The sequence below is a fragment of the Equus quagga genome, chromosome 7 (assembly GCF_021613505.1).
Source record: "Equus quagga isolate Etosha38 chromosome 7, UCLA_HA_Equagga_1.0, whole genome shotgun sequence".
NCBI classification, from domain to species: domain Eukaryota; kingdom Metazoa; phylum Chordata; class Mammalia; order Perissodactyla; family Equidae; genus Equus; species Equus quagga.
Window position 1 is genome coordinate 98418268 of NC_060273.1, and position 23011 is coordinate 98441278.

General features: G+C 38.9%; 1 protein-coding gene across 1 annotated transcript in view; it reads right to left on the reverse strand.

Annotated features, from left to right (window-relative positions):
• The window catches only part of LVRN (laeverin), a 78338-nt gene that overhangs the window by 33883 nt on the left and 21444 nt on the right, over window positions 1–23011 (reverse strand). Inside the window, exons 2-5 of the mRNA XM_046665436.1 lie at window positions 19859–20001; window positions 18670–18809; window positions 14821–14947; window positions 679–833 (exon numbers count right to left, since the gene is read on the reverse strand). Of these exons, the coding sequence (XP_046521392.1) occupies window positions 679–833; window positions 14821–14947; window positions 18670–18809; window positions 19859–20001 (565 nt within the window). The remainder of the gene's footprint in view (window positions 1–678; window positions 834–14820; window positions 14948–18669; window positions 18810–19858; window positions 20002–23011) is intronic.

The following is a 23011-nucleotide window of genomic DNA, read 5'->3' on the forward strand; positions in this document are numbered from 1 at the left end:
AAGAACAAAAAAAATCCAAGTTTATCACAATCTTGACGAAGTGTGGATATCTTTCAGTGACATTTTACAATATCCCTTATCTTTTTTTTCTTTTGAAGATTGGTCCTGGGCTAACAACTGTTGCCAATCTTTTTCTTCTTCTTCTTCTTCTACCCAAAGTCCCCCAGTACATAGCTGTATCTTCTAGTGGTAGGTCCTTCTAGTTCTGCTATGTGGGATGCTGCCCCAGCATGGCCTGATGCAAGGTGCTAGGTTCGCACCCAGGATGGGAACTGGTGAAACCCTGGGCTGCCGAAGCAGGAGCATGTGAACTTAACCACTCGGCCATGTGTCAACCCCACAATATCCCTTATCTTAAGATGGAATGAAAACAAATCATCAAAGCTCTGCTTGGCTTACGTTTTCTTAAGAGGACTTTGTGGAGAAAAGTTAATCTTTGGATGTAAATACCTGACCCTCGAATGGACTGCAAGTTCTCATCACTATGATCCAAACCCAATAGCTCAAATCCACTGAGGATTTGATTACACACATCCTTCCTTGTTTTTACTCACTGTCCCACTTTTTGAATAATTTTTAAAAATTTGGTATACCACAGCATTTTTTGTTTTTGCTATTTTTGGTAGAGCAGCTGGAGAATATCTCCATGTAAATAAGAGAAAACATTTTACCACATGCCTGATGTCCGATCTCATGGGAGACAATGGAGGAGATGACAGTCTTCTTTTCTGTTAGCTGATCCTCTGGTTGCAGCAACAATAATGACTCATCGAACATCAGTAGTCCCCAATTTTCCATTGCACGTTTGTCAAAAGTAGGCAACGCAATTATATCTAAGTGGATTTAAATGGAGGGAAAAATGAAATCATCTCTTCTGAAAAATTTGAGATTTCCAGATGTAAATTTCTCAAAATGAAATCATAAAATTACTGAAAGAAAATGCAAGTGACTGTTAATAGCCTGAAGGGAGAGAAGGCTTTAAAGACTGGTATCAAAGACAGAAACCAGAAAATAAATTATTTTGACTATATAAAAATCAAATACTTTTGATAAAAGACGTATATACAAAATATACGAAGAACTCTTAAAACTCAACAATAAGAAAATAAACAACTCTACAAAATTGGCAAAAGATCTAAATAGATAATTCACTAAAGAAGGCATACAAATGGCAAATAAGCATATGATATGAAAAGATGCTCAATATCATATGTCATTAGGAAATTGCAAATTAAAACAATAAGATACCACTCCACATCCAAAATTCAAAACACAACACCAAATGCTGGAAACGATGTGGAACAACAGGAACTCTCATTCACTGCTGGTGGGAATGCAAAATCGTATAGCCACTTTGGAAGAGACTGTGGCAGTTTCTTATAAAGTTAAACACAGGTTGACCATATAGTCTAGCAGCTGAGCTCTTAGGTATTTACTCAAATGAATTGAAAACTTATGTCCACACAAAAGCCTGCAGACAAATGTTTATAGCATCTTTATTTATAATTGCCCCAAATGGGAAGCAATCAAGATGTCCTTCAATAGGTGAATGGATAAACAAGTCATGGTATATCCATACAATAGAGTATTACTCAGTGATAAGAAGAAATGAGCTATCAAGCTATGAAAGGCCATGGAGAAACCTTAAATGTATATTACTAAGTGAAAGAAGCCAGTCTAGAAAAGCTACACACAGTATGATTCCAACTATATATCATTATGGAAAAGGCAAAACTACAGAGATAATAAAAAGATAAGTGGTTTTCAGGGACTTGGGAGAAAGCAGGAGAATGAATAGGTGGAGCACAGGGGACTTTTATGGGAGTGAAACTATTCTGTGTGATCCTGAAATGTTGGATACATGTATTATACATTTGTCAAAACTCATAAAACTGTACCATACAAAGAGTGAACCCTAATGTAAACTTTGGACTTTAGTTAGTAATAATGTATCAATACTGGTTGATTAATTGTAACAAATGTACCATACTAATGCAAGATGTTAACAATAGCAGAAACTGGAGGGAGGGGAGGAGTGGGGGTAGGGAGAGAAGGTATATGGGAACTCTACACTTTCTGCCAATTTTTCTGTAAAGCTAAAACTGCTCTAAAAAATAAAGTCTATTTAAAATTAAATATTTTAGTTCATCAAAAGACATCACAAACAACTTTGAAAGGCAAAGCACAAACTGGGAAAAATATTTGCAGCATCTATCGCAACTAGACAATATTTTTTCAGTATTTAAAGAACTCTGGCAAATCAAAAAGAAAAAACAAAAATGTGAGAAATTCACCAAATAATTCAAACAGTCAAAACGCATTTAAAATGTTCAACTTCAGGGAATGCTGGGAAGATGGTGGCATAGGACTCTGAACTCACCTCCTCCCACGAACACAATAAATCTACAACTACCTGTGGAACAATTATCTCTGAGAGAGAACTGGAAACTGGATAAAAAGAGCCCCGACAACAGGGAACAACACTGACAGAGGTAGAAGAGGCAGAAACATCATCTGCTGAGGGAAAAACCACATTCAAGCCATGGCGCTTCATAGCCAGGAACAATCTTAAGATGTTAAACTTTTCCTGCAGAAGCAGAGGATCTGAGAGGGAGAGCTATGCCTTTGAATTCAGCACGACCAAGATGAGTGCCTTAATACCTGGCTTTGCTGGCTATTAAAACCAATGGGGAATGCTCCCAGAAAAGCTACTGAACAAAAGAGAAAGAAAAGTCTGCTCTTAAGCAAAGGGCCCCAACACAGATTCGCCCGTTCTGGAAATCAACACAAAATCACCAGAAAGAAAGGCACATAGTCCTTTGGTAGGAGAGACTCACCTGATAAGCTCTGAGTACATCTCAGAGAGGTAGAAGGTGGCTGGGCTCACCTCCCCAGAAGGAGACACTGGCAACAGCCATTATTCTGACCTAGTACATGAGTGCTGACACAGATGCTGGCAGACACCATTGGATTTCTTCCTCTGGCCTGTTAGCCCAGAGTTTTTCCCTGCCCACCAATTTAATCCAGCTCAGCCAGGGTAGGCAGCCTGCCCTACGGACTGGCCCCACCCACCAGCAAGCCTGCAGGGAATTTGTTGGCCTGTGTAGGTGGAGGGTGTGGGACATTTACAGCAGGGCTGGAAGGTCTGCCTTGGTGGGACAGGGCATGCACATCAGACAGGAGTGTGTTGGTGGGGTGTGTGGACCTGTGAGCAGTGGGGTGGATCAGCTGCAACAGACTTGTGCCACTGGCCATCTGAAATAGCCTTATAGGGGATCTGCCTCACCTTCCAATACCAGAAACAATTGTGTGCTGTCAAGCTTGGGGCAGGACCCACAAAGCTACAATCCTGAGACAGCTGACAACAGCCTTGCAGGCCAGAGGCTTACAGTAATTGTGAGCTCCTAAGCCTAGCAACCAGCCACCCTGGGGGCCTACTCACTTAACAGGAAAACAGCAGCAGGTATGTGCTATTAGACCTTGTAGCCAGCCATGCTGGGGCTCCCCCTGCCCAATAAAATGACTAAAGTGACTGTAGCAGCCACATGTGGCTGAGTCTTACAACCAGCTGGCCAGGGGGCCCAGTCTAGCCTAACCCATGTGCCTGCAGCAAGAACAACCCTGCCACAACAGAAGGGCACACGTAGCCCACACAAGGGACACTCTTGGAACATTTGGAACTGGTGATGAGAAGGAAGCACACTGCTAGGCCCCATAAGGCATCCCTTACATAAGGCCACATCTCCTAGATTGGGAGACATAGCTGATCTACCTCATACACAGATAAAAGCACAGAGAAGGAGGCAAAATGAAGAGACAAAGGAATATGTTCCAAGTAAGGGAACAGGACACATTCTCAGAAAAAGAACTAAACGAAAAAGAGATAAACAATCTACCTGATAAAGAGTACAAACTAACAGTCATAAGGATGCTCACTGATCTTGGGAGAAGAAAAGATGAACACAGTGAGAAATTCAACAAAGAATTGGAAAATATAAAAAAACAACCAATCAGAACTGAAGAATATAATAATGGAAATGAAAAATTAACCAGAGGGAATCAACAGCAGAATAGATGATGCAGAAGAATGGATCAGTGAGCTAGACAAAAGAGTAGAGGAAATCACCCAAAGTGAACAGAAAAAAGAAAAAATAATTAAAAAGAACACGGACAGTCTAAGGTAACTCTAGGACAACATCAAGCACACTAACATCCATATTACAGGTGTCTCAGAAGGAGAAGAGAGAGACAAAAGGGCAGAGAACCTGTTTGAAGAAATAATAGCTGAAAACTTTCCTAACCTAAGTAAAAGCACAGACATCCAGGTATAAGAAGCACAGAGAGCATCAAACAAGATGAATCCAAAGAGGCCTACATCAAGACACGTTATAATTAAAATGTCAAGAATTAAAGATAAAGAGAGAATCCTAAAAGCTATAAGAGAAATGCAACATGTGACATACAAAGGAAACCCCATAAGGCTATCAGCTGACTTCTCAGCAGAAACCTTACAGGCTAGAAAGGAGTGGCCCAATATGGCACGATATATTCAAAATGCTGAAAGAAAAAAAACCCTAAAGCCAAGTACACTCTACCTGGCAAGGTTATCATTCAAAATGGAAGGAGAGATAAAGAGTTTCCCAGACAAGTACAAATTAAAGGAGTTTATCATCAATAAATAAGCCTTACAAGAAATGTTAAAGGGACTTAAGTGGAAAAGAAAAGACCACACATAGAAATATGAAAATTAGCAAAGAAAAAAATCGCTAGAAAAGCAAATATACAGTAAAGGTAGCAGATCAACCACTTACAAGCCAATATGAAGCCAAAAGACAAAAGTACTAAAAATATCTACCTCCAAGATGAGAAGTTAAAGGACACACACACACACACACACACAAAGAGGTTAAATGTGATATCAAAAGCATAAAATGTGGGAGGAGTGGAGTAAAAGTGTAGGGCTTTTAGTAAGAAGTCAAACTTAAGAGATCATCAACTTAATAGAGATTGCTATTTATGTAGGTTATTATATATAAACCTCATGGATATCACAAACCAGAAACTTGTTATAAATGCACAAAAAATTAAGAGAAAAGAATCCAAACATAATACTAAAGAAAAACATCAAATCACAAAGGAAGAGAGCAAGAGAAGAAAAGATCAGAGAAGAACTACTAAAACATCCAGAAAAAAGTAACAAAATGGCAATAAGTACATATTTATCAATAGCTACTTTAAATGTCAATGAATTAAATGCTCCAATCAAAAGACATTGGGTGGCTGAATGGATAAGAAAGCAAGACCCATATATATGTGGCACATAAAAGACACACTTCAAACCTAAAAACACTCACAAACTGAAAGTGAAGGGATGGAAAAAGATACTCCATGCAAGTGGCAATGAAAAGAAAGCTGGGGTAGCAATATTTGTATCAGACAAAATAGACCTTAAAACAAAAACTGCATCAAGAGACAAAGAAGGGCATTGCATAACGATAAAGGGAACAATCCAACAAGAGGACATAACACTTGTAAATATCTGTGCACCCAGCACAGGAGCTTCTAAATATACAAAGCAATTATTAACAGACATAAAAGGAGAAATAGCAAGTAACACAATAATAGTAGGGAACTTTAACACTCCACTTACATCAATGGATAGATCATCCATAAGGAAGATCAATAAGGAAACATTGGCCTTAAATGGCGCATTAGACTAGATGGACTTAGTGGATATATACAGAACATTCCGTCCAAAAACTACAAAATATATATTCCTTTCAAAAGTACATGGAACATTCTCCAGGATAGATCACATATTGGGCCATAAAACAAGTCTCAATAAATTTAAGAAGATTAAATTAATACCAAACATCTTTTCTAACCACAACAGTATGAAACTAGAAATCAACTACAAGAAGAAAACTGGAAAAATTACAAATATGTAGAGATTAAACAAAATGCTACTGAACAACAATTGGGTCAATGAAGAAATCAAAGGAGAAATCAAAAAGTACTTGGTGACAAATGAAAATGAAAATACATCATGCCAAAATTTATGGGATATAGTACAAGCAGTACTGAGAGAAGTTCATAGCAATACAGGCTTACCTCAAAAGCAAGAAAAATTTCAAATAAACAATCTAACAGTGCACCTAAAGAAACTGGAAAAAAGAACAAACAAGCCCCAAATCAGTAGAAGGAAGGAAATAATAAAAATCAGAGCAGAAAGAAATGAAATAGAGACTGAAAAAACAATAGAAAAAAAATCAATGAAACTAAGAGTTGGTTCTTTGAAAAGATAAACAAAATTGACAAACTTTTAACTAGACTCACCAAGAAAAAAGAGGGAAGGCTCAAATAAACAAAATCAGAAATGAAAGAGGAGAAATTATAATGGATACCTCAGAAATATAAAGGATTATAAGAGAATACTATGAAAAGCTATTTGCCAACAAATTGGATAATCAAGAAGAAACGGATAAATTCTTAGAATCATACAACCTTCAAAAACTGAATCAAAAAGAAATTTGAGGGGCTGGCCTGGTGGCATGGTGGTTAAGTTCAGCACTCTGCTTTGGCAGCCCAGAGTTCACAGGTTTGGATACTGGGCATGGACCCAGCACCACTTATCAAGCCATGCTGTGGCAGCATCCCACATACAAAATAGAGGAAGATTGGCATAGATGTTAGCTCAGCAACAATGTTCCTCAAGCAAAAAGAGGAAGATTGGCAACAGATGTCAGCTCAGGGTCAATCTTCCTCACAGGAAAAAAGAAATTTGAGATAGAGAAGAGAAGAAAATTTGAGTAGATCAATCACCAGGAAAGAGATTGAAACAGTAATCAAAAACCTTCCCCTAAACAAAAGTCCAAGACCAGATGGCTTCCTAAGTGAATTCTATCATTCAAAGACTTAATACCTATCCTTCTCAAACTCTTTCGAAGACTTCAAGAGGAGGGGAAGCTTCCTAACTCAATCTACAAAGCCAACATTATCCTGATTTTCAAACCAGACTAGAACAACACACACAAAAAAAATTACAGGCCAATATCACTGATGAATATAGATGCAAAAATCCTCAACAAGATACTAGCAAATAGAACACAACAATACATTAAAAATATCATACACCATGATCAAGTAAGATTTATTCCAGGGATGCAGGGATGGTTCAACATCTGCAAATCAATCAACATGATACACCACATCAATAAAATGAAGAATAAAAATCACATGATCATCTCAACAGTTGTGGAGAAAACATTCAACAAGATACAGCATCCATTTATGATAAAAACTCTGAATAAAATGGGTATGGAAGGAAAGTAACTCAACATAATAAAGGCCATATATGACAAATTCACAGCTAATATCATGCTCACTGGTGAAAACCTGAAAACTGTCCCTTTAAGAACAGGAACCAGACAAGGATGCTCACTTTCGCCACACATTTACAATAGCACTAGAAATCCTAGCCAGAGCAATCAGGCAAGAAAAAGAAATAAAAGGGATCCAAATTGGAAAGGAAGAAGTAAAATTGTCATTATTTGTGGATGACATGTTTTTATATATACAAAATCCTAAAGAATCCACTAAAACACTATTAGAAATAATAAGTGAATACAGTAAAGTTGCAGGATACAAAATCAACATACAAAAGTCAGTTGTGTTTCTATACACTAACAATGAAATGTCAGAAAGAGAAATTAAGAATACAATTCCATTTACAATTGCAACAAAAAGAGTAAAATACCCAGGAGTAAATTTAACCAAAGAAGTGTACACTGAAAACTATAAAACATTGCTGAAAGAAATCAAAGACACAAAGAAATGGAAAGATATTCTGTGCTCATGGATTGGAAGAATTAATGTAGTTAAAATCTCCACACTTCCTAAAGCCATCTACAGATTCAATGTAATCTCTATCAAAGTTCCAATGACAGTTTTCACAGAAATAGGACAAACGATCCTAAAATTTATATGGAACAATGAAAGAGCCCAAATAGCCAAAGAAATCCTAAGAAAAAAGAACAAAGCTGGAGGTATCATACTCCATTAGTTCAAAATATACTACAAACCTATAGTAATCAAGACAGCACAGAAACAGACACACAGATCAATAGAACAGAATAGAGAGCCCAAAAATAAACCCACACATCTATGGTAATTTTCCACAAGGGAGCCAAGAATATACAATAGAGAAAGGAAACTCTCTTCAATAAATGATGCTGGGAAAACAGGACAGCCACGTGCAAAAGAGTGAAAGTAGGCCATTATCTTACACCATACCAAAAATTAACTCAAAATGAATTAAAGGTCTGAAACCATAAAACTCCTAGAGGAAAATATAGGCAGTACACTTTGATGTCAGTCTTAGCAGTATCTTTTCGAATACTGTGTCTACTCAGGCAAGAGAAACAAAAGAAAAAATAAACAAATAGGACTATGTCAGACTAAAAAGCTTTTGTACAGCAAAGGAAATCATGAACTAATGAAAAGACTTCTCCCACTAACTGGGAGAAAATATTTGCAAATCATATATCCAACAAGGGGTTAATTTCTAAAATATATAAAGAATTCATAGAGCTCAACAACAAAGAACCAAACAACCTGATCAAAAAATGGGCAGAGGGGCCGGCCCCATGGCCGAGTGGTTAAGTTTGCACCCTCTGCTTCTGTGGCCCAGCGTTTCACTGGTTCAGATCCTGGGCATGGACATGGCATCACTCATTCAGCCATGCTGAGCTGGCACCCCACATAGCACAACCAGAAGGACCTGCAACTAGAATATACAAGTGTGTACTGGGGGGCTTCGGGGAGAAGAAGGAAAAAAAAGGGGAAGATTGGCAACAGAGGTTAGCTCAGGTGCTGATCTTTAAAAAAAATGGGCAGAGGATCTGAACAGACGTTTTTTCCAAAGAAGGTATACAGATGGCCAGTAGGCACATGAAAAGATGTTCCATATCACTAATTATTAGGGAAATGCAAATAGGAACTACAATGAAGTATGATCTCACACCCATCAAAACGGCTAAATTAACAAGACAAGAAAAAACAAGTGTTGGAGAGGATGTGGAGAAAAGGGAACCCTTATACACCGCTGGTGGGAATGCAAACTGGTGCAACAGTATGGAGATTTCTCAAAAAATTAACAACAGAAATACCATATGATCCAGCTATCCCACTACTGGGTATTTATCCAAAGCACATGAAATCAACAATTCAAAGAGATTTATGCACCCCTATGTTCATCACAGTATTATTCACAATAGCCAAGACTTGGAAACAACCTAAGTGCTCCTCAAAGGACCAATAGATAAAGAAGATCTGGTGTGTGTGTGTGTATATATATATATATATATATATATATATATATACAATGTGATACTACTCAGCCATAAAAAAAGACAAAATTGTGCCATTTGTAACAACATGGATGGACCTTGAGGGTATTATGCTAAGCAAAATAAGTCAGATAGAGAAAGTCAAGAACTGTATGATTTCACTTATAAGTAGAAGATAAAAACAAAAGCAACAAAGAAACACACACATATAGAGATTAGATTGGTGGTTACCAAAAGGGAATAGGAGAGGGAGGAGGGCAAATGAGGTGACAAGGCACACGCCTATGGTGGTGGACGGTAATTAGTCTTGGGTGGTGAACATGAGGTAGTCTCCACAGAAATTGAAATATAATGATGCACACTGGAAATTTATATAATGTTATAAACCAATGTTACCACAATAAAAAAATTAATTTCCTACTCTTTGACTTTTGGAATTTGTACCCAGGCAAATAGCATGGATATTTGTAAACATTTCATTATAAGGGTTTTCTTTAGCATTTTAAAAGTAGCCCCCCCCCCACCGTCAAAATGGTACAATCCGTCCAAATGTTCAACCACTGAGAATTAAATATTTTGTCGAATTGATATGTAGGTATTCTATGTCTTAAAAATGGCAATAAAAAACAACATTTAGTTATCTGGATCATGTTGCTACATGCTGTTAACCTAAAAAAATTAAAAAGCCATTCAAAGAACAATGTCAACTCTATGGTGCCATCTTTGTTAAAAACAAAGAAGAAAATAGACAAACACAGAGAGTGGGACTAAAACAGACATTGGGACAATATACGCCAAATGTTAGCCTTGGTTATCTCTGCATAGTAGCATTTCAGGAGATTTTTCTTCTCTTTTTTTGTGCTTTTCCTTATTTTTCCACGATTTTCTGTCGTGTGATCATTTATTACCTTTATAGCTAGAAGAACAATAAACGTTTCTATGGTCTTTTGCTAATGAAAGAAATACTGTTCTTATAATCCATGCTACATTTGCCTAATGAATGTTCTACACTGTGCTATGTTCAATAATTTAAGTTGACTTTACACATGGTTGAAGTTGACAGTGTGTAGTAAAGCCTACCCAGGTTACTACGTGGCCTCCACCAGTAAATGCTCTATTAACTTTGGGCGTATTTAGTTGCCTTAGCCTAAGTTTCCCATTCTTCTAGCCTTCCTTTTCCTTCACCCACACCCATCCCACCCACAAACCCACCCACTTTTCTCACAAAAAACTCCTCTGCTCTGCTCAAGACAAACACTGTTGTTCTCTGCAACCACTGAGCCTTTCTCTGCTCAAGCTGTTTGGTTTCCCAGGAAATCCTCTGCTCAATCTATGAATGCCACCAATACTTGTGGTCCAGTCTCCCCATTTCTAAGAAGTCATTTCAGACTAACCTGATAACCTGATAAGTATTTTTAAAAAATTATTTTTTGTACACTTCAGATGCACAGAATTGGAATAAACAAAATTCTTGTTTCTTGATAAACCATCATTATTGGTTCACACATGACCCAGTTTTATTTTAATGATTAACTCATTATTTTAAAATAGTATAAATACCCATAAATCTGCACTTATACTTTAGAACAGGAGTTGGCAAACTTTTCCTGTAAAGGGCCAGAGAGTAAATATTTTTGGCTTTGTGGGCTACATGTTTTCTGTTGCATCTTCAACTCTAGCATATAATATGTCACAAAATATTATTCTTCTTTTGATCTTTTTCAACTGTTGAAAAATGTAAAAACCATTCTTAGCTCATGGGCCATACAAAAATGGGCAATGGGCCGGATTTGATAGTTTGCCAACCCCTAATTTAGAATATTACTAATAACTCTTACTGTGATTTGCAGACCAGCAGCATCACTACCACCTGGAAACTTATTAGAAATGAAACTTCTGAGACCAACCCCAGACCTACTAAATCAGAAACTCAGGGGTCAGGAGCAGCAATCTGTGTTTTAACAAGCCTTCCAGGGGGTTCCAATGCATGCTAACGTTTGAGAACAGCTGACGTAGTCTTTCTCTGTGCTCCTTCTCAACTGATCCTTTAGCCTATTTTTCCAGAGTTTCACCACTAGACTACATTTTGTGTTTATCATTCCCTTGCTTATATATATTATAGATATAAAATATCTATAATATCTATAATATATACACATAATGCTTAGATATGATATTGTTTAGTTATTTTTTTTAACTTAAGAAAGCATTTCATTTTCATTGCTATATACTTTTCCATTGTGTGAATGAACCACAACTTATCCATTCTCCTATCAATAACCATTTTGGTTGCTTTCATTTTGGAGCTATTGTAAAAAGTGTAGCTATGAACACTCTTGCATGTCTTCTGGTACATATGTGCTCAAATGCCTCTTGTGGATATATTTGGAAATGGAATTATTGGGTTTTAAGTTATTCTAATGATCAACATTGAAAGATAATAAATACATTTCAAAGTTGTAACAACTGATACTCCCTTTGACAATGTCACTTTCTAACACTTGGCATTTGTCAGAATGCCTACTTTTTGACAACTGAATGGGTATAAAATGGTGTCTCATTGTGGCTTTGGATATTTATTTCTCAGGTTACTTAATGAAGTTAAATATCTCAAGCGTATTAGCCACGTGTCCGCTTTTCTGTAAAATATCTATTCAGATATCCTTTATTTGTTTTATCTATTTTATTTTTCTTATTTATTTGTAGGTGTTCTTTATATATCTGGGCTACTCCAATGACCACTTCTCAATCCTCTTTTAAGACTTTTACTTAGCTGGTACGTTATCTCTTGCTTCGTAATTTCTCGCTTTTGTTTCTAACATATAGAAGCTATCTCCCTAACTCAGCTACTTGAACGGAGCCTCAGCCATCTACTTCTTTTGCATTCACAGAGCACCTAGAAAAGTCATAGGTAACTAGTATTTACTCAGATTCTCATTGATTCTGGCCATTATTTTACTGCTTTATGAGTTATACTGTACTTGAGCTTTATTGCTACAAAAATACAAATCATGCTTGGATGTATAATTTGTACTATTGATACAAATTAAAAGTATAATCAAAATTTAAAAGGGAAGTTGCCATTTTAAAAGCTTGCAAATCTTACATGCCCACATTTATTCCTAAAAGCAGCATGCCACTTATTCTTTCAAAACTGATAACAACTCAAACAGCCAACTCTACCAATCTCTGTAATATTTTGATATTTCAGTCCACTTTTGACTTTAAACAGAGTGAATTAAGATGGAAGCAACATCAGAAAAAAGGCTGTTCTATACAATAGGTACATAAACATGGTTTAGATTCTAAGACTTAGAATTCATTGAGAAGCTACAAGAAGATAAGCTACAAGAGCAGCATGGGAGAAATAAACAAAATGGCTTTTCACTTGACTCACTGAGAGTAAGAGTATTGCATCTGTGGGAAATGCTAGTAGGTAAGGTTTGGTTTTTGGGGCTTTTATTTTTTTAAGTGACTCAACCAAGAGTTAAAGTAACTAGGAAACATTAATATATCTGTCTCTTAAACATCCTGTAATAAAGAAACTCCTTATTTTAATCACCTCTCTATCGAAATACAATTTTGATTGAGCACCTCCCGTGTGTGTTCATAGAGTAACGTTGGTTGAGGTGCTATGAAGGATACCAACAAAATGCCAGAAACAACCCTGACTCCCAGGAGGTGATAATTTAGCCAGAATTTACATGGAATTACTGAACTAATTGAATGTATTTATTCCCCCCACCAAAAAAAAGTTCACTATTCACCACTATGAGAGAATCACTGTCATAGGCTCTGAGGGTACAAAACAAAGAGACAACCCAGATCCTGACCCCAAGCTACCCTTGACCTAATGGGGAAGACCACTAGGATCTAGTAGGTCAAGGGCTTGAATGCAGGGGTGCACAGGGTGCTGTGGAAGCATGAGAAAGGGAGTCAGGGAAAGCTTCCTGGATGAGGTGGCACTGAGTTGAGAAATACAAGAATCAACCAGTTCGGTGAAAGGCATTGCAGGATGTGCAAAACGCATGTGCAGAGCCTAAAGAAGAGGAGAGGAAGGTGAAAGTGTAGGATAGGACAGAGACGGTACTAGAGCATCCTTCCCACTCTGAGGGACTGCCAAAAGCCCCAAGAGATTGGCAAGAGACGCACTGTTGTAAAGACAGGGTATGGAGTTTGAACTTTATCCTCAGGGTAATGGGAAGCCACAAAGAGGTTTTAAAGAGGACAGTAACATGATCAGACTTTACTTTGGAAAGATCCCTCTGGCTTCAGTGTGGAAAATGGATTGGAGGGGGCAAGAGGATTAGAGGTGAAACCAGATGAGGGCTGTTATGGCAGAGATGTTAGTGATGCAAACTAGGGAGAACTAGGGGGATGGGAAGAAATGGATGGATGTAGACATAAAAAGGAGGTGACTAACTGCACGGAGGAGACGCTTTCATGAACAGGGTATCAAGAATAACTCTGGACTTCTCATCTAAATAAAGATAAATGGAACTTTTCTTGCCACACATGGGTCATCTTGAGAACCTCCAACCACAGAAGTGCCAGAAGCTTGGTCTCCATGCCTAGGCTCCTGCTGCCTCCAACTCCCAATATGACAGCTATCACCTCCAGGATCCCTGAGTGGACCAAGGCTGGGTCCCATTCCTTCGGTCCCCATTCCTCCTTAACCAGAAGGCTCAAGCTGCAGAGCCCTTGGCTTCCTGGAATTCATGAGGCTTGAGCTCCCACATATTTATTTACTCCCCACCTTCTTCCACCGTCTACCAGTATAGGCAGAGCATACTTTTTCTAAGATTTCAACTAACATGTCAGAGAAACAAAATACATTTACATGATACCCTCAGTTTAGAGAGAAAAAACTCTGAACAACTTTCTGAGCTGAGTGCCCCACAATTTTAAGGACGTACCATACACATCTATTAGAGATAAGATATTTACATAGTTTCTTGAGGATCATATTAAGTTCACTCATGATTCCAATTTTATTAAATGAACATTCACAGATGGGACGCCAAGTCCTATCCACTTACTTATGGCTAAAGAATTTTTTTTTTAAACTAACAAAACCTTACTAAAGGGAACTGATGTAACTCACACAGGCTTGCTAAAAGGATCCAGAACATTGCATTGCACACTTGTGTTATGAAAGTAAAGGACAGAATGCAAGAAAGAAGGTAGGGTCTGGAGGATGTGAGGCTGTCAGTGACTACCCAGGAGGGATCTAAAGCCTGAGGGCTCTCTGAACATGTGCTGGGCACATGGCACCATACAGAGAAAGAGCAGATGGGCCTCTGTGTGTTCAGGAAGGTTTGGGACATAATAATGAGAGGCCAGTGGGGCTAACTCTGAAATAGCAGCTAAATGGTGACAATGGGTCCTTGGAGGCTCATTTGGATACCTTTTGACCTCAACCCAGGGCCCCCATAAAAGAAAACCAATTGCATTGGAAGGGGAAACACCTCACCTGTTTTTGGAAGAGGGTAACTAATATTAAATAAGTCTTCCAGAAAAGAGAAGATGGGACCTGTGATGTTCAAAGCAAAGTCTGCATATCCATTGGCGATGGCATCTTTCCGGGCCCAGATGCTTATCTAAATCAAAACAATTAGGCAGTGATTAGGAAAAGCAGTAATGATTTTGGAAAGTGGCAGCCTCCCTGCTCCAATTCCCTGATGCTCTAGAGCCAAAGCCTTTGCTTTTCAGAAGCAGCTACGTACTAACCTGTTTAAATGTGTATATGGACTGAGAAAACCCCAGAAGGCTACTCACTAGGTTGTGAACAGTAGTTTCTCTGAAAGTGTGTTATTTCAATCTTTTAGAATAACAAGTATAACTCAAAATATAGTTCAAAAATAATTCCTGGAGTCGTATCTACCTCCTCAGAAAATGTAGACTCTATGTCAGAGTAAAAGGCACCTGGGACCCTTGGTTTCCTCTTTAGGACATATTTCCAATGATCCAAAACAGATTTGTACAGGCAGTTGGGTTACACAGTATGGTACTGTGGGGGATTGGAATTGGCCACCCCAAGATATGTCTCTTTGGCATGAGGATTATTTTGGGCTGGTTACTTTTAAAAACTGCAGACATGAGAGAAACTCTGAAAAGTAGAAGTTAACCTTTGTAAGACACATCTATATTTGAAAGGGAAATCTCCATCTGTAAAGGTGTCCCCCTCTGTACCAGGAAGAAGGGGGGATGACCTTATCTCTAGAAACTCTTATCAATGTGGAAGGCAAGGATGTAAATCTGCATGATAACCTTATTCTTGCTTCCTGTACTTTCCTGGTAATCTCCCATAACTGACTCCTTCAACCCCCAACATCCTCCTTTGTCTTTAGCTGAGAGTGGTATTTAAGATGAGAACCTCGGCCATTTTGGCAAGTTGCTCAGTTTCCCTGTGTCTCTCCCATGTATACATGTTATAAACCTTTGTTTAATTTTCTCCTGTTATTCTCTCTCACATGGATTTAATTCATAGCCCAGCCAGAAGGACCTAGAGTGGGCAGAGGAAATGTCTTCCTCCCCTACAGAACACATGAAGCAAATTTGAATCATACAAGTTTAAAATGGTTTCTTAATGAAAACATTAATAGTCCCATCTTATTTTCAAAATTTGAAATAAGGCTAATTTCCCTAATTTTAGAAAGTTCACCAAACGTCTTATGGTTTTACAGTTATTAAATTAAGTGAATTATATTCTCTGTTTATGACATTTTCACGTTACTAGGTAAAAAGAAATCCCTACCGTGTACTGTAAGTGAAAGTAACGGTGCTATTATTTGGGCACTTGGGAACTTATTTGTGAGATTTTGGTGACTAACTTGCTGTTGTTTTAACATTTATCATTATTTTACCATGAAATCATTTTATCCGCTACAACACCACCATCTAACCACTTTTAAATGGAGATGCTGGTGTTAATGCTAAAGAACATGCATGAAACTCAATAACCCTGGAACGAAAGTTAGAGATGAGGGAGTGAAAATAATTGTTCTGATGTGAGTACCATTAATTTGAGAAAGAGCTCTCTGCAAAACATTAGAGAAAATGCTAAGGAAACAAAAAGCAGCAGAACAATACTTGCAGACTGTTGCACTCCAAGAACATGTTCACCTTACTTTGCTTTTATGTTTGCTGGAAAATTTGTCTGGAATTACGTGAAGTCTTCAGGAATGCTCCCGTTTCACAAAACGCAACCATCTGTTTTTGAAGCCTGCTGCCTTGATCTCATCACTGTCAGCTGCCCCCATGCTGCAGAGGCCTCATTATCCTGGGAAAGAGAGGCCTAGGCCTCAGCCCTGCCCTTGAACTACACTTTACCTCCCCAACTCCAGTCCCAACTGCTGAGGGAACAGGAAGACTGCTAAACCAAAGCACACATTATGGATCAGACACTTCTCCCCACATTGAAGATAATGTCTGCATTTCAACTGAAGCCTTTTGGAAAATAAGGGCAATAACAATTAACATTCATATGTTAATTTTCAGTTTATAAAACTACCATTCTATAAGACAAACGGGAAGCAAAAAATGGAGATTTCAAGCTGGGTAGGAGAGGCAGGTGGCCCCTGGCAGGCCAGCGAGGAACACAAACCAGTGAGAAACATTTTGGAGATGCAGCCATAAATTTCCTTCGAAATCCCACCTGGTGCACCAGTGTGTTCTCAGGTCTCCCGAGACATAGCAGAGCTCACCCTCTAAGAGATGAATATCTTTACCCATGTGTGCTAAATTCTACTCAAAATACATTTTTTCCTATCTTGTTGTATGTTTCCTATGTTTATCTTCATGCCCTGCATTAACAACATATTCAATTTCACTAAATTTTTATTTCTTACTTCATGAGGAATTTTTGTATAGTCTGGACTCTATTCCAAGAGTACATTCTGGTTCCCTTGTAGAGTATATGGTGGACTCCTTCACTTTGCAGAGCTGAGCCATTGCCAAATGCAACATTCCACTGATAAACTCATCCCAAATTTCTATTTTCTGGCTAAGAACATCACTTTCTTAGGCATGCTCCATTTCCGCTTTGCTTCTACGGCAGCTGGCTTTCTTTTCAGGGTGATCTTTCATGAAGCAACAGATATGACCCTTTTATAAGAATTGTTCACCATGCAGCAGGATTGAGAGCAACAAGCCACTTGAGATGTGGATGCTGACAGGTCACCTTGGGTCACTCCTTAGCTCTTGGGCCCACTCCTTGCCAGGTACAAAGCATGTGCTTCCAAATCATGCCTGAGAAGATTTATCAATGTGTCATGAACATTTGACTTGGCCAGTGTTCTTTCTGTGAATATTCAAGGATGTACCAGTGATTATTCAATAAGGAAAATCAGGGGCTGAAGCCAACAGCTGAGGACAATAACAAGCTGTTGTTTGCATCTAACACATTTTTATTTATTTACCCTTAGGAGGAGTACCTTTGAGTGATTCTCCCTCTGGTGATAGATTTGGCTCATCCACAACTTCCTTGTCCCCACAAGTCAATGGTACAAGCCTGGAAGATCTTGAGCCCAGCAGAAAGCTTCAGACAGCTGTAGGGCCTGATTTTCCTCAGCTCCGTGAAGTCGATCTGACTAGAAGGAACTGGGCCTCAGGCACTGGCCTTACTTACCTCCACACTCTGGTATAGGGAGTGACCCAGTATATAAAGTGCTGCCACAATAACCTTGATATTTTCTAAAGGATTATTATGTAATGAGGGTATGATTGGGTGAACACTAGGTATTTCAGGACAGAGCACTACTTTCTGCCACTCTGGGGAAGTGCTGCATGCCGAGACTCGGACCTCAGCAGCCCTGCTTCTAGATGGGGGTGACAGTTAACCCACGTGCACCATTTTGACCACAGCAGTTGTCCCGGCTGGTGTCCGTTTTGGTTGTTTGGGGCCTATGCCATGCTTATTGCTGACACTTTGAGCACCAGCCCAGCTCCAAGGCTGCATTAACAGTGTGGGTATGTAAACAGCAGGGAATCCTGAGCTTCAAGGTGCTGGTGCGGCAGCTGGCCCTACTCTCTCCTGTCCTCTGAAAGGCAGCAACAGCCCGGGAAGAGGGGCTCAGAACCTGCGTTGAGTGGGCTTCATGTGCAGCCTTTCCACAGAGACCCCTCCATAGAGCTGCAGCGGGAGTTGTTGTGTCCCATTCTGCAAAGCCACACTAAGGGTTTTAACAGGGCTTGGGAAAAGTATGAGCGAGAACCAGGAGGCGATGGGATACATGGAATAACCCCTGGATGCAGAAAGAGTGGATGAACAATCTGCAGCCATCCAAATAGTACCTTCACCTGCAGAATCTTCCTTACTCACCTCCTGGCCCCTTTCGGTTCTGTTGACATGGTCACAGTCACATATGGCAAATGCGACTAAATAAGTTGGCATGAGGGGTGTAGTATAGAAGGTGGTAACGGTCCATTTGCTTCCATTCACATCTTCTTTTTCAGACTGACCTAGGGAAATTGATTTTAGTCCAAATTACTGTGAACCTAAGCAATAATATCTACCTTTGAAATAACTCGTCAAGTTGACCATCACTTCTTAGCTGTAACTATTGCTGTCACATAGGAACTGCAGGCCCAGTGTTGTTAGATGTTCTGAGTTTCCAAGGATGCAAGAATTTTGACTTTTATGAGAAATCTCTGAATTTTTAAAAGTTGGATACTAATTCAATCAAAAGAAAAAAGTCATGTGAACCAAATACAACACATCTGTGCACCAGATTCAGACTAAGCCCACTAGCTTGTCATTGCTAATGATCAATACTTGAAGCCCAAACTCATGGGCTGACAGGCTGCCAATGTAAAGGAACAGAATAATGGCCCCAGCGTCTACTACAAAAGATCAGGATTTACCATCTCCAAGATGTGGCTGCTGATACATACCCCATGTGACTGTTCTCCCTAATGATAATATGCTACAAACACATTGCCTAGAAAAGCTACTGCTATAAAAGCTATTTTTGTTGCTGTTGTTAGTGTTGTCATGTTGATTGCAACTCATAGCGACCCTGTGTACAGCAGAGCAGAACCCTGCCCAGTCTTTTTGCACCACCCTCTCACCTTCCAACACTGTACCAGACAATGCTCTGCTGCTATTCATAGGGTTTTCATGGCGAATTTTTTGGAAGTGGGTGGCCAGGACCTTCTTCCTAGTCTGTCTTTGTCTGCAAGCTCTGCTGAAACCTGTCCACCATGGGTGACCCTGCTGGTATTTGAAATATCAGTGGCAGAACTTTCAGCATCACAGCAACACACAGCCACCACAGTATGACAACCAACAGATGGGTGGTGTTTTTCCCTGACCTGGAATTGAACCAGCGTCGCAGCGGTGAGAGTGCTGAATCTTAACCACTAGATCACCAGGGCTGGCTCTAAAAGCTATTATAGAAGTAAATGTAGATATATATGTATACATACATACATATACATATATATATATATATATATATAATTAACGTAGAAAAATACATATATGTGAGAGGACAGGAAACATTACTTACCTAGCCTCGGCATGTTGGAAAGGGCCACATAACTTGAATGATGAATAATTGTAATACTAAAAGTTGCCTTCAGAGCTGGCTCATCAAAACAAGGGAAAACATACCTGGCAAATGTTGGTTCCATATGAGATGCTAACAGTGCCCTGAAATACATTTTTGGGAAAAATCTATTTATTTTTATCTCAGACCAATGGAAGCAAAAAAAAAAAAAAATAGGTTGAGCGATTATGGCTCATAATTATATACAGGAAGGAGCTAGAATGTTTTCCCTTCATCTTCCTCGCTACCCTCCCATTACACACACTCCCACTTCAAGTCTTATTGCCCCTTCGAATCTTCTAAGATCTAAAATACGAAAGAACTATTTAATTTTCAATTACAAAATGACATTTACTTCATTATTTCATACATCTTTAAAACCTTTTACAAACAAAATAAGAACAAATATAACCAATATGCACTGCCAGGCTTTTGAGAACCAAGTTTCTTTTAAACCAGGATGACTTCTTTGCGAATGGTTTATTATTTTTGCCCTCCACCAAAGTGCAGGTCAGCTGAAGAATGGTGACATTTTTTATCTTTTTCTCACATATTCCCTCTTCTTCCTGGTTGAAAACTTACAAAAAGTTTTATTTTGCACACCCCTGGGGGTAAACAACATGGGTACATGCCAACTGAAATAAACAACTTTCCTTTACCTATGGATAGATTTATCAGATCTCTACCACTCCTTCCCCGATCTGCATGGAGAAATACAAAAAGTGACATCATCCCACCGTGTACCTGTGATTTGGAGGGGAAAGCTTAGAGACAAGAATACCCCGAGCAAACAAGGAGATTGTCAAGTCCACCCTCTGTACACATCCCCCAAGTCCGACAAGAGCCTGAGTCCTAGCAAACAACTTTTTCCTAGAAATAAACCTGCGGTCTTACTATCCCATTTTTCAAGACTCTGTGCCCTAGGAACTGTTTTTAGATGACACTTGTGAATGCTAAATTCCTTTTTCCTTATAAGGTCCTGAGGCTTAGTGTCTCTGATGCATTTATTCTTGCTTCAGGCCCAATTCTTAGATAAATAAAAGGCAAATTCAATAAAGATATCTTGAGAGAGCACAGCCCATCGATCACCCACCTCTGTGAATCCCTTCTCCCTCAGGATGGGGCCCCCGCTCACATAAAGGCTCACACAGCTTTAGGAAGGACACACAGAACAGTCAGCACGGCCCAAACCTCTGATAGTCAGCTCATCTGAGGTGCTCATAACTTCACTGTAACAAACTATAATTTTCAACAAGTCAGTTTTGTCTTATTTGCTTTTTCCACTTTATTATACTATTGCTTGCATGGATTGAAGGAGGCCCGTGGGCTCTGACATCAGCCACTTTGGCTGCAAGACTGCTTTATCTACTACCAAATGAGCAATTCTGAACAAGTGACATATTCTTGCTGAGCCTCAGTTTCCTCACTTAGAAAATAACAACACTATCAGCTTTTTATTGCTGTATCAGCACAAATAATCCATAATCAATCTATAAATCAAAATTGGGGTGAGTTTATGATAAGCCAATTTGAGGGCTATAGCCCAGGAGAACTTTTCCACAAGAGAGGGAGCTCTCCGAAGAAGTAGGGTATACAGAGTGGTTGTATACCGTCTTGGAACAAAGGCAGGAATATGACACATGTGACAGGAATATCTCTTTTACTACTGTCACAAGATGCTTAGCTAGCACAGCAGGTCAGTGGTCGTAAGGTGAGCACAGCAAGCTGGTGGTCAGCAGGTCAACGGTCACGAGATGAGTTAAAGTAGGTCAGTAATTAATCTTTAGTTTCTGGGAAGAAATGCTTATTCTTAAAGAAATGTTGATACGGGGGAGGCAACATCCCTATCTTTAAGGGCATCATTCTTGGCTTTGGGACATTGTAAATGTTTAAAGCAGATGTGCGATGCGTGCTCAGCAGGCCATACCAGGCATTTCTGGAAAAACAAGGTCAGGCCAAGTTAGTTTTAAACCAAATGGCTTCCTCATGTACTCCAATATATCCTATTGCTTTTCCTTTATTCATCAGCAGTTTCAGTTTTCATTTTATTAGTAACTGAATTTACCAATAAATTACCTTTGTATTCTCTTATATTCCTTCCAACCTCACAAATCATTCCTGGTATAGATGAACTAGAAAGGAATTCGAAGAGGGATAAGTTACAGTGTAGCAGTGGAGGGTTGGAAATCCCTAATTACAAATGCATTTAAAACCGTCCCAGAAGTCACAGTTGACCACAAGCTGAATATGAACCATGTTTGTCTCCTCCATAAATTTTCAACTACCAGAAGTTAGGGGTTAGGTATTTTTTCTTCTGTATCGTTTATAATACTTGGCAAAAATATGAGTTCATAGTAATTAAATAAGTATTTTCTAAAATAAAGGCAGCTTGACATTAGTATATTCAAAAGAATACAAAGTATTTTTCAGAGTTTGTTAAACTGGCATTTGTTTGTTTTGTAGTAGTGGTTGCTATCTTTAAAAAGTATAGGATAAAGTAGAGAAGAGTCAAGCAATTGACAATATAGAGGAAAGAAGGGAAATGAGTAACCTGAGTTCTTGCTCAGGATCTGCAGTCTAAATACGGTGGTGCAACTTTGAGAAAATTGCTTAAACCCTCCGGACATCCATTTCTAGAAAGTACAGGGATGGGACTAGATAATCTCTAAATTCACTTACAGCTCTAAAACCAATCTAACAGGGATAAAGACATCCAACAGATGGAAAAATGAGCCCATGAAGTGGCCATGGCTGAGTCATCTAGGCTTGGGAGAAACAGTCCCCTTGGAAGTTGATGCACAGCCTTCAGGACGTCTATGAGCCCTCTGAAATTGTAGGACATTTTGTACACATGGCAATATATTAGCATAAAAAAGTGTAGTGTAGAGTGAAAAGGCACACTCAATTATATAATACATGCTTATATATTTGGAAAGCCAAAAAATGCCTATTGTTTTTGTAACAGAAACTAAAGAGAGTAAAGCTTGGTAATATCTTCTCCGCTGCCATGACTTCACAAAGCAGTTGAATCTCAAGGATGTTGCAAGGCGGGGAGGAGGGAGAGAATCAGACTCTTCAAGGAAGTGGGAAACTTTTGTGCTCATTGAAAGGGAC